Source organism: Pocillopora damicornis, chromosome 8, assembly GCF_964200805.1.
Source record: "Pocillopora damicornis chromosome 8, jaPocDami1.2, whole genome shotgun sequence".
Classification (NCBI taxonomy): domain Eukaryota; kingdom Metazoa; phylum Cnidaria; class Anthozoa; order Scleractinia; family Pocilloporidae; genus Pocillopora; species Pocillopora damicornis.
In genome coordinates this window covers 18,520,372-18,537,911 of record NC_142677.1, presented here as the reverse complement: position 1 = coordinate 18,537,911, position 17,540 = coordinate 18,520,372, and the positions used below count along the sequence as shown (strand labels likewise).

The window sequence follows — 17,540 nt, the reverse complement described above, 5'->3', positions numbered from 1 at the left end:
CAACCAAGCGAGATGCGAAATAAAAATAAATATTTGCAAGCGTATCTATTATCCGGAATTTCGCCTCAGCGGACGATGTAGAGCTAGATGATGATGATGTCTCACTTTCATCATGTTTTTCGCAGTCACAGTCATAATTGCTTTTACGGAATTAACTGGTGAGAATGGTTTGAATACTTTTCTTTTCCCTGGCTGTGTAAATTATAATTAAGACACGAGACAGATAATTGCCGAAATTGAGCCCTAGGCTAAAAGCGAACTTTTATGGTTATCACAAAAAAACCAAAAAAAAACTCTGGCTTGAAAAACAGGGCTGAAACACTCCCGCACGAAACAGCTGAATCTTTTTCCTGCAGTTTGTATTGGTTTCCGTGTTGTGGTCATCCTCATAATTAAGGTGGCGGTGTAAAATAAACAATAACAAAACTGATAAGTGTGTTTCATGCAAATTTTTTTGGTAATTAATTAGACAATAGCCTTCCTTCTTAAAAACTTATCGAAAACAACTCATAATGGTATTATTTTGGCTGGCCTTGGACAATCACAATTACCTTTATAAATAAGGAATATTTTCCACATCGAGATATCACTACTCTATTTAAGCGCAAAACTCTGGCAAGATGATTTCCAGAAATCAGATGTATTTCTTCAAGTGATTCACTGTTGTGAAAAGTGCAGGTGATTATAGGTAAGATATATCATTGTTCTTGCTTATAAGCTCTCATTTTGCAAAAAAAAGCTCTGAAGAGGCTAGGGGAAGAATATGTTTTGGCGATTTTTATTTACTTCGTTTTCAGTGGCTTCATCCTCCTCCAGTTTATAAAAACATGTAGCGTTTTCAAAGCTATAAAAGCACAAAGTGGCTTTGTACTGAAATTCATATTAAAATACTATCCACTTTAAACCGCTTAAAGTAAACTAACAGTATCAAAATATTGTTTATATTATGTTAGCTGGTTATGCTTGTATCGGATAGCGTTCTTTTAATCTACAGACTGTTCTTTCAAGTTTTAGCATTGTGAACAAAAACAACACTGTTCATGTACCTTAGCCCGTAAGCCAATTTTTTGATCCCCAATCAACTTCGTAAAACTACATTATTTCATCGCTTCCTTCAGAACCTTGTTCAGAGGTGAATAGTTTCTTCGTATTTGTATAGAAGAAGTGAATAGAAAAATGGGAGAAAGCTAGGTTGAGTTTTGGCAGAAATGAAATGAATTACAGCTTACTTTGACAAACTATTCCTAGAGATTCAGCCACCAGTGTTCCACGGTGGCTGAATACTGTAGTGTCAAAAACCAATGGGTAATACATCAGTGCAATCCCAATTTATAGTGCGCATCCTTTTCGAAATTTTACATCGGAACATCTGACATATATAGGAAAAACTAGGATCGGAATGAGAACAAAAAAGACAATAAGTTAAATTTTGCTGATTTCCTTCTTTAGTTCAGTTTATTTAAATGCCGTCAACCCCTAAAGACGCCATTTGTTGCTTTCTTTCTTGTCCGCGCGATTGCCGATATTCTCGTAAAATTCAATTTTGTCCGCTGAGAAAGAAGCTTGTTACTGATTACTTGTCAAAAACTCTCGTTTGTTAGTGATTTAAAAACGGAAATACATAAATGAGTAAAATATATCAGCAATTAAATACCTTGTCTTGTATTGGGCAGTGCGTTTGAATCAACCTTTTGCTGTTAGATTATAGGCGCTACGTCGTAATATTTTGAATAATTTTTTTGGGACGGTTAAAAGTAGTTTTAACTTCGACAGGGCTAAAAGATATTTGGACGGTAAAAAGGATGAACCGAGAGCGAACAAGGATGGCAGGGGATGTAGAAGATTAAGATAACATAATCCATGTCGGGGTTCCTATAAAAACCGATTCGTCCCTTATCCTAAATCATGTATTTGTGACACCCGTGGCTGTTTTTAGTTGTGTTTGGAAGAGTCCAGTAGAGTAATCAACGCCGTCTGCGGGCTTCTCTCCCAGTCGGCGACATCGCAGATTAAACCCAAACATTGCAATGAGCGATACCGGTTGCTACAGATCAGTCATGTCTGTTTTCACTGAGGGGTTTAAAAACGTATCTGTAACAACGCTCACGGTGATATTCAAAGAAAAATAATCGAACTACGACTCTTTCAATGATCATGATGATTATAGTTGTAGCTAGTTGTGTTATGGAGGAAAAGCGAATTTTCTGAGACTGAGCAGTCGCCAAAACCTATGACGTCATCTGAGATGGCTTCCAATACGGCATCTAAGATGGCGGCCATTTGTGGTATCGTGGACGGTTGAACTTTGTCAACAAGGGACAGTGTCACTTAACGTACAGTAAAACTGAAAATTGCCGCTTTTTAAAAGCTTCTGATGAAGAAACGTCCTCAATAATTAAGTGAATAGCGTAAATTCTTTGTTGAAAATGGTTTAATTTTCTATTCTTTACCAGGAGCCCATTACTTTAGTAATGGGTTCCTGTCTGTACTCATGACGTTATAAATCGCTTCACAGCAATCGTCGGACTAACATTTGACTTTATCAAGAAGTGCCTAATGGATTGAAAACATCAAATGTAAACAACAGCTGTTTATACGACTTCCTTTGCAAAAAGTCTGAAAAAAAGTAAAGAAATGTTATGAAATTCAGATTCTCTGCCATTTTATTTCGCGTTAGAGAGTTTAGTTGGTAATGATCATTAATTTGACTGGTAACTATCCTAGAGGCGATAATATTTGAAAAGAGGAGACGTTATTCTTAAGTGAAAGTTTTGAACGATTTAATTGTAACTAAAAGCTTTATCAAAGCCAGATAACCCATACTATTGCGCCAAATGTTGGTTTTTCTTATCAGTCACGCACCTGAAACCTCGCTAAAAGAAAGATCACAGCTTTTTCGCTCAAACTGTATTTAAATTGAACCTAAAATAAAGTAACACTACCATACAAAACAAATAGTTCTCTAATTTGATGCAGAAGTAAGCTCTTATAACCATTGGCAATAATTTCCTTGAAAAATTTGGCCTTCAACGACACTTTTAATAGCATTAAGTTTATTAAGATAACTCGCCTGATAATAGTAACTTGCGTGAGCTCACATCTTAAGCTGAATTTTAAAAGCTAAAAATTGATTTGAAAATGCATAAATAATATCTTCATTGGCTCTTCAGGTACGCAAAGGAATTAAATCGAGGATGTTTATTCCTTATAAATTATCAATTTTGATGGAGGAATGCTCTAGATTTTGCAGAATAACTTCTGTAGTGCCCACTCACCGGTTGCATGGGCAGATAATGCGATATCCCTAAAAAAATCGACTGAAACAGCATACATAAAATATTAGCCCCTTATATTCACTTTACGAAATACTTGATGAGAGAATATAGAGAGATTACGTGTTTCATTAATGCAATAAATTTTATGTTCCTCAGGACAATTTTACGCCGGGATCCACGGGACAGTGGTAAGACAAAAAGATACAATAGAACAAGAAAATCATGAATAAAATAAATGAAAAGAGTAAATATCAATAATGTTCTCGGTGAGATTCTAAATCATTTTAAGTATCTAATAGTAAATATCATGCTCAGAATGACAAAAAATAAAAATTCAAAATTGAACAATTGATCGTAGTAACTGGGTCTGGTTCAGTCAAAACAAAAATTAATATTTTTATCTTTTTTTAAAATAAATCCTCACATTCCATTGCACAAGCAGTTATCGATATTTCTTTCCTTGCGAACGTGTCAAATAACTTTATCGCCTTATTACAATTTTTCAATTATGCGGTTTGGAAATTAGAATGAATTTCTAATGATATTTATCTTTCATGTGAGAATATCATTGGTTAAAGATGGAAATCCCCTATTGGTTAATTAGTTTTGCGACTCTGTGTTTATTCTAAGAAATAGTTTAATGGTATTTCGGCGCTCGGAGCTTCCCATGTTATGGCGTGTGCCTCTGTTTGATAAAATGACATTTGTTTTGAATTTGATTGGCTCAAAATCTATAAAACTTCATTTGCTTAAAATGTGAATAAAAACATTTCATCGCATGTCTTTCTCGAAAAGAAAGAGTTTAAAAAAAAAGCAAGAATTAAATAAGATTTGCAATTTTCACATGATACAATATCTGTAACCTCTATTTTTTTCTATTAATATTTAACGCAAATTTCCCCACAGCCAAATAATTTACAAGAAATTCCAGGGAGGCGATTAGCTTCATAACAATTTAAAAACCACCTAAGAAAGAGAGGCGAGACATTCCGCACGGCACAAGGCGAATCACTCTGTTGGAATCGGCTGTGATCTGTGGAATTCAAGGTAGGGAACTTGTAGGCAAGGCCGTCTAATCGCGTGCTATTTCAGTTGGAGCAAATGAGCTGAGAATCGTATAACATTTGAGGCAATGAGCTCAAAAACGAAACCCCGGGAATTCTTTTTCTTCGACAAACTAAGTTCATTTCTAAGATTGATTTGACTTCGCAAGTGACGTTCAGCTGAGTCGCTAATTCTAGCAGTATGCACGCAGCTTGTCTTATGTAAAGCTATTTAATGGGTACTTTGTGGCTAAGTTCACCAAAATGTGCTCACGAAGCGTCAGAACGCGAAATTCTACTGAGTGCGAAGTTCGATTTGTCTCAAGAGACTCGAGGAAGACGTTTTACATATTTTTTAATTATATAACTATTTTTACCAAATGTAAACAAATGTTGGTTCCGTTTGAAACACCATCTGCCCCGACTTTTTGTAAATATGGGTGATTGAGGTTTTTCAAACTCAACATTAGAGAGAAAATTATGTCTCTTTGAGCGAGTTGGCCAGTTTCGTACGTCTGTTCAGATGTATATTCAGCAAGAGATAACATAAAAATATGACTTCGACCTTTGATCAGTTCTGGTCAGTAGTTTAAAAAGTACTTCATACTTATGCGGTTTTTCTGTACGACGGTGTTCTTTAAAGGTGTCTGTTATCCAAAAATCTTCAATTAAATTCGGCTAATTCGCAATTTTAACAGAGAAGAACGAGAAATGATTTAACTGATAAAATATGCAACAGTCCCCGAGATGTCTGAAAACAAAAGGAAGTGCAGCTTGATCAAATGTTACGGAATAGAGCTTCTTATGTTAAAGCGGCCATGTTATTGACTGGCTATCGTCAATAAATTATCTTTAGGTTTGCAAGTTCGCCATTTGCAATGCGTATCAATCTTCTCCACGCTCACCGTTTGGGCTTTTTTTTTTTTTCTTACCTTACCTAACTTACATTTTGTGGTTTTCTCAAGTCAAAAGTAATTTTTTATGTCGCTCAAGGCGTTTTGCTTCCTTTTCATTTTAACGATGGTACGATTTTTAGACGTTGTCATTAAGATGTGCCTGAACTTGACTTGACATTGTAATCTTCTACCCAAATCCCATGCCACATGGAGTGCTTCAAATAGAATTTCTTTTCAGATACTCGACCATACATTTGAAATTTATCGGTCTTACTCAAGGATCCCGCTGTTGTTTTGTCTGGTTTACCTTTACAGCCATCCCTCGCACTCTCGCACTAACCGCACACCGACGGAAATGCCATCTCAAAAACATTTTTTTTTTCATATACCTCTGAAGTTAAAACTATACTTGAAGATATGACGCTTGTTACAACAAAAAGAGCATTTCTGTTTACATAATAATCGATACAATGTATATAACTGCTGAATAGTTTGTATAATTTCCTTGCTTGCAAATTTTTATAAACTAATTTTCTCAAGATTTTTTTTCATTTTGCAGACTCTGCTGCATTAGCGCGCTCGATTCGTTCATTTAAATAAACACATCTGAAGAATTTTTTTAGTTTAATCTTAAGAAATTCATTTAAGTTAAGTGAAAAATGTTTATCAATTTCATTTTTTTTTTAAGTATAATTTTATTTTCTTGGAAGACTTTGGTTTTTGACTAATTATTTTTTTAAAAGTAACTTTGTTCTAGTTTCTTCCGTGACTCAAGAATTCTGAATGAAATGTAGCTTAACTTTAAGGCTCTAATTCACGTAGAGAGACATTCTTTATGGTTGGAAAGCGAAGGTAATCTACTCAATATCCGGACACAAGTGACTGTCGGCTTTTTTATCATCATGTTTGTTTTCAAAGCTTTATATAAAAGTCTCCGGAAAAAGAGATGTTTCACATGATATATGTATTGCCTCCCACAACTCTGGACTCGTATTTACATCAAACATCGATGAGTGCCATGTATTTTTGAGGTTTAAAACATAAAGTCTGCAAGATTACAGGATAATACTATACATTATGACGGATAGCTTAATCTAAATCGAGTTGAGTGTATATAGATCTATATATCCGAACGTGATTCAGAAACGAAAGCTTGGAGCCTGTTGCGAAACAGAGTGAGTTATTTACTCCTCGAAAGAGAAGGAGGTGAGTGACGTAAATGTTTAACAAAAGTGAACGGATCTGATTCAGGTATAGCTTCCCATTTGCTTTCTGTGAGGTGCGGAATAACTTTCAGCGTGAGGGTAACCACAATAAATTATTTGCACCAAAATGTGAGAAATAAACCCACAAGAACGTGGTTAACATTGTGGAAGATTTACACCAATTGGAAATTGCTAATTTGAGAAAGTTAGGTCCTTTCTTCCAAGACGCACAAAATGTAATAGAAAAACTCGTTCGACGAGAAGTTCACTCAACAGAGATGTTTCCTTACGTTATTTCTGCAAAGAAACAAGAACTAGAACCTTTCGTAAAAGAGAAAAATAAAAGAATTATATTCGAGAAATATAGATACTGAATTGCGCACGTTAAGCCACCTTATCGACAGAAGCACGCGAGTTTTTATGGTAGCAATAAAGCTAAATAAGAAAGTGTCTTTTCTTCAGAAGCCTATGCGCTTCTGTTTACGTTTACTGAACCTCGAATTGCGGGTCAGGAAGCGGCTGAAGAGCGCAAATTAAATATTTTGTGGTGAAGTAGAAAATACTGTCTTTAAATTTCTCTCTGAGCCATTAGTCGAGTGACAAGTCTCGAAACAAAACTGTATGACTAGCGATTTGTTATTTTTGCATCTAAAATACCTTTTACGCATTCTTTACCTATATTTTAACCAGGGGTGCAACTCACTCAGGCCTTTTAAAAAACTAAACACATCTCTTGCAATATGCACAACATTTACGGAATGATACATCTATAAAATACTATGAAGGATTAGTTCTAATTCTTCATTGACAGAATTTTCAGAAATCATATTTTAACGATAGAAAAAATGCCTGTGGGGTTTTTAAGGGTCTGACGTCTCTCGTCCTATGCAAGTAAAATTAAGTTTCCTGTACTGAAAAAAAAAAGTTCAATTAAGTTACTTGGGTAGCCTTCTTTTTCGCTCTCCAGCTTTATATTTTCGTTATCTTTACCGTAAATGGAGCTGTTCACTCGCAGGCTAAGCTGATTGCAACCACAAGAATGGGAATGGAAAAGGAAAATATTCTTGCATAAATAATATATCTTAGTTTTTGATAGGTAATTTTTGAAGGGGCCATTAACATGATGTCTATCTATAATTCATAACTACCTTAAAATTTCCAGTATAGCGAGGACAAAATTAAAAACTCTCTAACATAAAGCGAAGGGAGCGTTTGGTTTGAAAGACAATAAAAGATATATCGAAAGGGGTCAGAACTGGGTACGTTCCACAAGTTCCCTGTTTGGCGCCAATAAGATATTCATAGTGGAATTTTAATATTTTGAGATTTGCAAAGATTTATAATCCAAATAATCTATCACATCCTCACGATCAACAATTCAATGGTGTTGTCGTTGATGCCATTAAAAGTTGCGCCTTCTTGTTCGTTGGACCTTCTGAGGAGTACCACAAAAGTTAAAACTCTAACTTCTCAATATGGCTATAGATAGGAAGTAATCTGAAGGCTCGACTTCGTAACTGAGAGGAAAGTAATATCAAAGATTTTTTAAGGCAGCTTGATGACCATAGAAGGCGTCCAACTCCCTCGGGGCAAATCTGGCAAGCCATTTTATACCAAAATGAAATAAGTGTTGCCTTATGTTTGCACCACCTTCCAGCATGTTAATGAACGATTTTCTCAAGCGCATACGTCATGAAATTTTTCATTCACAATATTTGGTGGCGTAAAATTAAGCATGAGTTCCAAAATGATATGATTGCCGCTTTTCAATACGTAATTAAACAGCTCTAAGTGTGAATATTCACGTTTTTATTAATAATTTTTTTAATAATGTTCCTTTCCTGACGAAATCGTTGGTGGTTTTATAAAAACATTTATTTGAGACGCCTTAAAGTCTGTTGATTTTTTTTTCCTGATTAGTTTTTTTTTAAATTTAGTTTGTTCCGAAGAGTGATTTATACACATGCAATATTTAGCGCTTGTAAAGTATTCAAGATACTTAAAAGCCGTCATCCTCTGAAATATGGTTTCCCCTGATGAACGATTTACAAATAATGCTTAAGCTATCATGGTTTCCTTCTTCAAGCCTGGGTTCGATGTTTGGGGATGTTCTCCAATCTGCAATCTCATTCCCTCAGGGTATATCGTCTTCTATACTTGGACCCCTTGCAGACATTGCATAATTCAGGTTTGAATGGCGACAATTATAATAAACTTTTATTAATATTGCATGGTGTTCGCGTGCAGGATATGGATAATAAATTGGGCACATTTTATTTTTCAGCGCGATTCATCCGTAAATCGCAAACAATTAACGGAGGCAAAACTCAAAGAAAACATTTGAGGGGACACTTCTTATCTCAGAGCAAACATTTGAGGGTGAAATAACCTGAGCCGGCGAATTACGTCGTAGTCATTGGAGGTAAGGCAATGTTTTAGTATGTCTCCACCGAGCACTCACGCTCGTACAAGGTACTCATTCCAAAATAAACAAAACGATCGATACGCGTAACGACATTTTGTGACGAAATCGAAACCGTTGTCATTCGATGAGTTAACTGCGGATCAGTTTAGTCTTATGAGCAAACGGAAATTACTGGATACGGAAGTTTTAGCTGAACGTAGAAAATGAAAATCACAAGATGCTTGTTTTTCATAGCTTAATAGCTTGAGGTCGTAACTTTCGGCCAGCGTGAGTTCTTTTCACAATTCAGAAACTTTAATAAGCTAGATATAAAGGAGGAAAATTTTCCTAAAAATGTTCGTCAGTTTACTTTAGCATTTGTCAACATTCAACTCTGAAGTTTTCCATAGTATTAAAAAAATTCCACTTTCACATCGTTATATTTCTCTTTTCCTTAGTTTGAGATTTATATATTCTTTACATAGATCCGGTCACCGTTACCAATCTATTGTTTCAGTTGATAATGCATATCGCAACGGGTTCTTAGTGTAGTAAAATCTATCCTTTTAATTTTTTCGCGATTTAAAATCGAAAGCTTAAATGATACACTGTACTGACAATTTCAAAATTTCAATCACTCAGCATGGCACGACGAAATAAGCTAAGCCAACCTTCTTTTAATTTTGAGTAAGCTAAAGAAAAAAATGAGCTTGAACTAATAAATTTTCCAAAAAAATCTGATTAACATAGTTGTTTGTGTTTGTGGGAACGAAGATGAATTTTTCTATAAAAAACAATTCAGAACTAGAACTATCTACGGCAAACATCGATATTTTGGCTTTAACAACTTGTGAAACCAAACAAACAATAAAAACCGCAACTATTAGTCATTGTCAGCTATAGCTAAATTGTTCCTTCGAGTGTTCCTTCGGCCAGAGATGTCTTGAATAATAACTGAGGAAAATCATCATCTTAAAGGAATCCTGGTAAAAAGCCCACGCTTTAGTGTTGGAAAGTAAAATATTAAAGATATTCTTCTGTTCGCAAGATTGTTTTACCCCGTATCATTCTAAACGTAACAAGAAGCAATATTGATGTTACCAAATCTGAGAGGTTTTTTTCTTGCGGTATGTCACGACTCAAAGGGCTTCTAGCAGCCACTAGACTCAATGATTCACTGTTGGCGTGGGTTTTTTTTTCACCTGAAGCCGAGTAATTAGTGAACTTTTTTCGAGTGGAGCTTTCTTTTTATGCAATTAAACTGTTAAGGTAGTGTGCTCTGCGGGGTTTCCGCTCCAAGTGCCCTAAAAACAAAAATTTTTCTCGTTCATTTGAATCCACATAAACGCCAATTCAAAATCTTTGAACGCTCGATTCCTATACTCATTCTCCTTTTCAATCCTTTTTAATTATGCAAGCATTTATTAAACCTTATTCTTGGAGTAACTCTTAAATTAATGAGGCTTCATCAAAATTTGACATCATATGAGACTTATGAGCTCCAAGTTCATGAATAATTAGGTATGTTCAATAATCGTTTCAATTAACAGGTCTTACATATATTCCAAGGCTTTCTATTTAAGTGTTCATAAACAACATTTTCATTTACGGAGCATTTAAAATCACGAAACCTCAAATACAAAAATAGGGTAAGTCTGTATACAAGACAGATCGATTAGCACAGTTAAAAAATTCAGATTATCCCGTTTCCAATTCCGTTACTCGATGGCAAGTTCTCCTCTTAAGGTTTTCGGTTCCTTCGAAAGTTCACAGGTACTCTTTTTCTTCCTGGATAGAGAGAAGCTCTGTGAGATTTTAGTGTCTTACCCAAAGATACAACACTTCGGCCTTCCTACGCTTTAAACCCAAACATTAGGATTAGGAGTCCTACGCACCAAACGTTAACTTAGAGCGTCTCCCACAGTGAAACACAAGTATAAAAAGGCTCCAATTATTTTCGTATTCTTAAAGCAGAAACAAAATCAACAGAACGGCATAAAAGTATAATAAAATGATGTTGAAATCGGAATAGGAGACGCGTCGGCGCACTTGAGTCTTCGCCATAGTCATCGCGAAGACCTCTCGTACAATACACTTTAAACTTACAGCGCCTCTCTACAACTGCGAGTATAAATGATTAAACCAGAAAATCATTGGGAAACACTCACAGAATATTGGATTGGCATTCCATTAAGATGGAGTAGTGGTTATTTAAGTTGCTTCCTGCTAGGGAAGGAGGATAAGGCCCATTCTTTTCTTTTGTTAAATGTGTAGTCGTAGCTTAAAAGTTGAAAAACCCTGGTATACTGTGCCAGATGCATTTCTTCCAGTGTATTTTATACAGGGCTTTTTGCGCCTAAAAATACAAATTGGGACTAAAATATGAATCGCTGGTGTTAAAACAAATCGTAAGTGCTGACTGGTAACTTGTTAGGAACTAACATCGCATCCAAGGGGAAGTAACTGCCTTCCTTGTACCTTCCCGTTATGGAGATTGGATAAGCTTTGCGGCGCCATGTGAGCCTCTTGGCTCGAACGCAGAGTTTTCTTTACTGGCATCAAATTGCAAATTTAAAACTACAGTCGTTAACGGTGTAGCTTTGATGACTCAGATTAAAACGCCAGCGATTTTTTTTAAACCAGCGATTTGATGTAAGCGCCAACGATTGAGTTTTAACACTGGAAATTTATCATTTTGTATTGAAACGATTTGCTATTTAGCGATAAAAAAATTTTAACTCTAAGGGTTTGAACTATTTTCACTCTATATTTGTGAGCAGCAATAACGATTGATGCTTTACAGTAGTAATTTTCACTCAGCGAAATAACTCCCCACACTTTTCAAAATTGCGCTGTAACCATAAACCCCTAAAATCCTGAGATCCAATCAAAATTGAGATGCATTGGAGTTATAACGATAAAAAACCAATACTGGTAGTTATGTAGCAGTATCTTCTAAGAGGAGAAGACATTGAGAATTTGTTTTTTTTCCTGTTGCACAGGTTATCACTGCAACATGAAGCTGTCCTTCGTGGTAATTTCCGCCGCTCTTCTCATGTCACAGTTTTTCCTCGCTCAAGGCCTCTTCCTTCCATGGTCGAAAATCAAGAATGACTCCACTGACGGCTTTCTCATTTCCATGAAACGACTTGACTTGAATAGGAAGAATGAAGGCAGCGACCTTGAAAAGCTGAAGAATATAACCAGGCAGGTATCTTTGGACAACAGGTGTTTTGGAGATCCGGAAGGTCCAATATCCGTGGGGTTTCACAGCTATCATCCTTACGTCTCTTTTGCCGTGGGAGGTAGATCCCTCCACCTCCGTGGTATGTTCCCCTCTATACTAGCAGACACACTGGACTACTGCTGTCAGGGTGGGATGGACAAAGTAAAATTTGCCAAGATGTTAAAAACGCCGCTGGAGGCAGAGGATCGTTTCCTAAGCGATGACGTAAACGAATACGACTTTACCTTTCCAGTTCACGCGCCCGAGGGAACAAAGTCGTTTCGGGATCACCCTTTCATTCCGCTAGTGCACGTACCCAGTGTGGTGTTCCTGGCGTATGATGGGAATGAAAGAACCACTAAGACCCATGCCATTGCTACGACCATTCTGAAGGCCTGGCCCATCATGGTGTTTATTCTTCTCACGGCTACTTTCTCTGGTATCATCATTTGGTTCTTGGTGAGCAATACACATGATATTTACCGGTCTGTTGACTGTAGATTTAGGGTTGTCCACCCCTCTCCCTTTGGGCGCCTTCTCAACCCTTTCTCCTCTGTATAAGTCAGTGAAAATAACTCAAGTTCACCTACTTGTGGAGTATCCAAGATATTCGATGAACTCCCAACTGAACTTAAAAATATAATTATCATCCAATTATTATTATCATTGCAAGAACTAGAGCTTTTGGATTCAACTCAAAGAGTTCTCTGACCCGGACTTCTCGGTAGATCAATCGGTATCGAATTGAAAAGAGGGACTCAGATTTTACTCTGCTCCATGCTCGAAAGAATTATTTATCATTTTTTGTAAACATCTTTTACTTTTAAGGATCATCGCCAAAATCCGCAAGAATTCCCTCAGTCCTTTAGGAAAGGAGTCTGGGAAGGATTCTGGTGGGCATTGGTTACCATGACAACAGTCGGGTAGGTAACGCCTGTTCAATAATCTTTTGAGCAGTCTCGTGCTTTCTCTCAAGATGTAAGGCAATAATAATTTCAGGCACTTTTCTCAACAGCTACGGAGATCGTTCTCCCAAATCCCTTCTTGGCCGAGTGTTTTGCATTGTGTGGATAATCACCGGTCTTGTAATAATATCCATCTTTATTGCTATGGTAACAGCTTCGCTTGCAGCCACGACCCATCCTCACTTCCCCATCCATGGATCGCTGGTAAGTAAAGATTTGATTTGCTTTTTTTTTTCTTTCTTTTAACTTCAACGACCTCGTCGTAAGGGCGCGTTTCCTTGCTTAATATGGGTGTGCGCGACGGCAGCGGAGGAGGTAAGAATCTTCCAGAATTATCCAGATATGGCCGACGCTTCAGCAGGGGCAAACCTATTCAAAAGGAACTATCCTGAGAGTGTTCCTCATAGGACTGCTTGTGAAGCGGCGATATAGTTTTTGGTGATAACAACCCTAAAAGTGGCCAATATGTAGCTTCTCTCTATAATTTCCATACATTCTCCGGCAAACCGGTTAAGAGAATACTCCAAATTATCAGGTAAAAGTTTTTCATCCTGATCTAACATCATAACTCGCAACTAATTTACAAGGAAATTACCAATCAGATCTTTGGAGTTAAGGGGTTAAAAATATTCGCTTGTCATCGGTTGAAATAATAAAATAATAGCGTGAGAAAATATTATTGATCACCTTTAAACTGCGTAGGTGAAACGACTGCGTTTAAATCATGATGCACACTCTTTTCACGTCAGTTGCAAATGACGTCTTAAAATACAGTTAAGCTTATACTTTACAGCTCTTGTTACTTTTGTTACGTTATTTTACAATCGCAGATTGGAGTCGTAAATGGCAGTGAGGAATACAAGCTGGGAGTTTTGATGAATGCAGAAATGAAGAGTAAGATATATATGTTATAGAGTTTCATTCACCCTTGAACCCGAAAGAGTGACCAGCACCTGATTTTTCCTTACAGCAATACTTGTGAATTATACAACAAGATCGGGAGGCTCGAACCGCGCATGTAGCGCGCACGCAGCCTCGTGTAACTAAGTAACACTCCGTTTTTAGGTTCAGCTTAATCTTAAATTTCATCTTGTATTGGTTGAAGTTTTCTGTTAACGATGGTCAAGTTTAACTATCTTTCGATCAATGATTGCTTCGGTGAGGCGTCATCTTCTTTTGCTATAAACACAAGAACCGTTCCAAACTTAAGAGAAAACAGCAATCTAAAATTAAAAACGTCACGATTTTCACGTGTTCTTTTCTATGTACAGTCTTTCCCACAATATACGGTGTAACGCACGCTTTAATCGAATCGAAAATTGACGGAGCATTCGTGGACAGCTTCACGATAACTGCGCACTTGGACTTTATTAAAAGCCATCCAATCAGGACTGAGCGAACGATTGAACATCCGGTGACGTATGGTATGGTTTTGGCGGGAAATTCAACGCGCATGGCAGATTGCGCCAGGCGTTATCTTGAAAACTACCCGAGAAAAGTTTTTCAGAGAATCGCTGATCACCTCAAGCCCTTGAAAGTAAGTGTGTCGTTTGTTTTTTGTTTGCTTGATGACTTGTTTTGACTTGTTTTGACAAGGGAATAATTGACTTGTTTACATGTTGACTTGTTTACTTGATTGAACAAGGTTTTTAAATTACACGCTTTACTCAAGAGGGTAAAAATATAATGTGGTCCATTTTACTTGCTCCGGTTGGAATACTTATCTTTTGGTCTTTCCTCGGGGAAATTATCAACACCAAATAAACTACGTATACTATTGTGGATCATGGCGGCTGAAAAGTAATAAAAAGTTTTTTCATTTACATGTTTTTTTAGGAGAGAGAGATACCACTATGCACACCACTTTACGTTTTACAGTTCCTTGCTAAAAAAAAAATGGGCTGGGAAAAAGTTATGTCTCCATGCAGACGAACTCTAAAATTTCAAAAATAGTTTCGTCGCCAGAGTCCTGAAACTGGGAATGGCAACAGTCCCTGTTAAGGAATACCCTAACCCGGACGTTCACACCACATAATCATCTGTTACTCTTCAGTTCGAACCATTTAATCGTGCTTTGATTGTTTCCAGAATCCATCAGACTCGATCAGTGAAGAGGTGATGGCAGCTGAGAAGTTATTTTACGAAGAAGGTGCTTTCAAGCTGATTGTGTACTGCGGTGTCGCCATTCTGGGATTACTCTTTATCGCTGGGCTGCTGTACGAGGTTCTTGCTAAGAAATATCTGCAGCGTAAGTCGAGCTTAGCTATGTATATACTGATTTAATTAAAAAGGCTTGTAAGGTATAAACTCCTGTAACTATTTCCCTGAATAATCTCTCTTGACACTTCACTGTGAAATAACTAGATCAAGAACTCGAGATTTCTATTATATAATAGCTGACGAGGGAGAAGACCAAACTAGTCTTTACTCAAAGGAATCGAGAGCGAATACTTTGATTGTTTGAGAATAAGTCTACTAGATGTTCAATAATGCAGTCTCGTGTTCTTATTAAATCTTGTTTCCAAACGCACACAGTTAGGCCATTCACTCCAGCCATAATCACAGAATAGAAAGCGAGTAGTGTAGCCAATTGGATTGCAGCATTTGTTATATGAAGATATGTAGTTGCAGGTTTTAATACTTACCATTTTTTAGGGATAGTCCTCAAGAAACGCAAAATAGAACTCCCGCAATCTTTTAATCCTACAGGATGATGCATTGCTAAAAGATAGCATTGTTTTTTACTGCAGCGAAACGACTGAGAGAGGAGAACAACTACCAGAACGTTGAGTTGGTCAAGCAAACAAACCCGGCTGATGACCAGGCCTCCAACCCAACTGAGGGAGATCTGGAAGAACTTCTACAAGATTATAAGGCTTTCCACGACTCTTGGGTTGCAAAGTGTAAAAGGCTTCATGGGAAACCATATGGCTGTTAAATCCAGCAGATTGTCCCGTTTAAACACAGGACAATTATTGTCTTAAGAACATTCTTTGTTTTATAGTTTATTGAGGTGTAATTATTACTAAGGTGTATCACTGAAATTGAGTCGGTGTTTTATTGACTCAGCCCCCTCAGTAGTTTCAGTAGTTTCAGTCAAAAGTCACATGGTAGTGCAAAGCAAATCAGACTCCTCACGGTCAGTTACATGGAGTAAGATTCGGGTACGAGATCAGCACGTCATCTGAAGACCATTACTTGGGATGCAAGGGGAAAACATGGTAACTCTTTTTCAAGTGCAGTTTGCTCTGGAATATCTTAGAAAATCGCACTATTCTCACAGACAGGAAAACGTGCCGGATAATCATCTTTTTAGAACCACTAAAACAACAAATTAAGGTTTAATAGTTAACAGAAGCTGTGTCACAAGGACGGGAATAAGGGTAGCGTGTTTACATTCGTGTTACCACCAAATTCAGACCATTATTAAGATCATTCGTTTGGAAGGTTTGCAAATGTACAATTTTTTACACTCAGTTGAGTGCACGGGGCAATGAATAAACAAGGTATTTTTTGCCTTCCAAATAAGTCATCACATGATTCAGATTGAGTGGCAACAAGGTTGTAAGCAGGTCACCCAAATCCGTCTGTTTCCTTTTAACACTACAGTAACGGCTTTGTGTTATTTCGGCTTCTCGTTGGAGTAGAGCCAGGCTCAGAAAAATTTTACATCTTTTCCCGGTTTTTATGAGCTAGCCCAGTGGCACCCAGCTAACATAGTGTATGTCCAAAGATGCGAAAGTTCTTTTGATATGATGAGGAAAAAATTTGCCTTCTACCCACGACATACTATCATATTGAAATAAGACCTGAAATCCAAAGCAAGAGTAACTAGAATCAAGTCGCTAAGCCACTGAGTTAAAACGGCTAATATCGGAATGGACAAAAGAGCTTAGACTTCACCTCATTCGATAAGTTACACAAAATACTGCACTTTTTATCGTTATACCGCTATGATAATCCACAAGCTGAAGGCATATAGTTTCAAGCCTTTTCAAACTAAGCTATCGTATCATTATACTGGTAGAAATTAAGCAAGATCTCTTATACTGATTTAACTCAAAATGTTTCTTTTTTTCCAAGGATTTACTGCGATAGGGAACGACCGGTTTTTCATCGATCATAGTAAATTAGTTATCCTCTTTATGTTGTAAGGAGATAAGGACGTGTTGGTCATTCATGGTTTTCTGTGAGAAAGCTCCACCTTTTACCCCTACCCTGTTAACATCCGGGAAGTGTTGCTGTATCCTTGGGGTTAACTTGCTTTTTTGTGGCCTTAAAATGCATCAAAGATACACCTTGTGCCTCGGGTGTGGGGTCTTGGTTGGGTTGCTGTGGGTTGCACCACTTGGAGCGATACTAACCAAATATCATGGAAAACTATAACTTAAGATAAAAGATTTGAAAAAATAATGGTGCTGTTGAAGTTTTTGCTTTACAAATATTAAGGAAAAGTTAAATCAGAATGTCGCCCACAAAACTCAGTACTTGACCTCTGGGAAACTGTAACAGAACCTTTCCTAATA

General features: G+C 37.0%; 1 protein-coding gene across 3 annotated transcripts; it reads left to right on the top strand.

Annotated features, from left to right (window-relative positions):
- The first annotated feature begins 447 nt into the window (after positions 1 to 447).
- Positions 448 to 17,427, top strand: LOC113671893 (uncharacterized). 3 transcript variants are annotated; one of them, XM_089180766.1, is made up of 11 exons: positions 462 to 688; positions 3,432 to 3,463; positions 4,182 to 4,322; positions 8,704 to 8,841; positions 11,826 to 12,508; positions 12,878 to 12,972; positions 13,065 to 13,218; positions 13,845 to 13,908; positions 14,286 to 14,551; positions 15,103 to 15,262; positions 15,765 to 17,427. In XM_089180766.1, exons 5-11 carry the CDS (start codon positions 11,840 to 11,842, stop codon positions 15,950 to 15,952), a joined length of 1,596 nt encoding a protein of 531 aa, XP_089036892.1. In that variant the 5' UTR covers positions 462 to 688; positions 3,432 to 3,463; positions 4,182 to 4,322; positions 8,704 to 8,841; positions 11,826 to 11,839; the 3' UTR covers positions 15,953 to 17,427. The 3 variants fall into 3 exon arrangements, with proteins under 3 accessions (XP_089036893.1, XP_089036892.1, XP_089036894.1); XM_089180767.1 differs by lacking the exon at positions 8,704 to 8,841 and having other exon boundaries at positions 448 to 688; XM_089180768.1 differs by lacking the exons at positions 462 to 688; positions 3,432 to 3,463; positions 4,182 to 4,322; positions 8,704 to 8,841 and adding an exon at positions 6,173 to 6,420.
- The last annotated feature ends 113 nt before the right edge of the window (positions 17,428 to 17,540 follow it).

Coding starts and splice junctions, on each gene's coding strand:
- LOC113671893 (XM_089180767.1), top strand. CDS start 11,840: ATGAAGCTGTCCTTCGTGGTAATTTCCGCCGCTCTTCTCATGTCACAG. Junction 13,909..14,285: donor GATGAATGCAGAAATGAAGA/GTAAGATATATA, acceptor TTCTATGTACAG/TCTTTCCCACAATATACGGT. Junction 15,263..15,764: donor TGCTAAGAAATATCTGCAGC/GTAAGTCGAGCT, acceptor TTTTTACTGCAG/CGAAACGACTGAGAGAGGAG.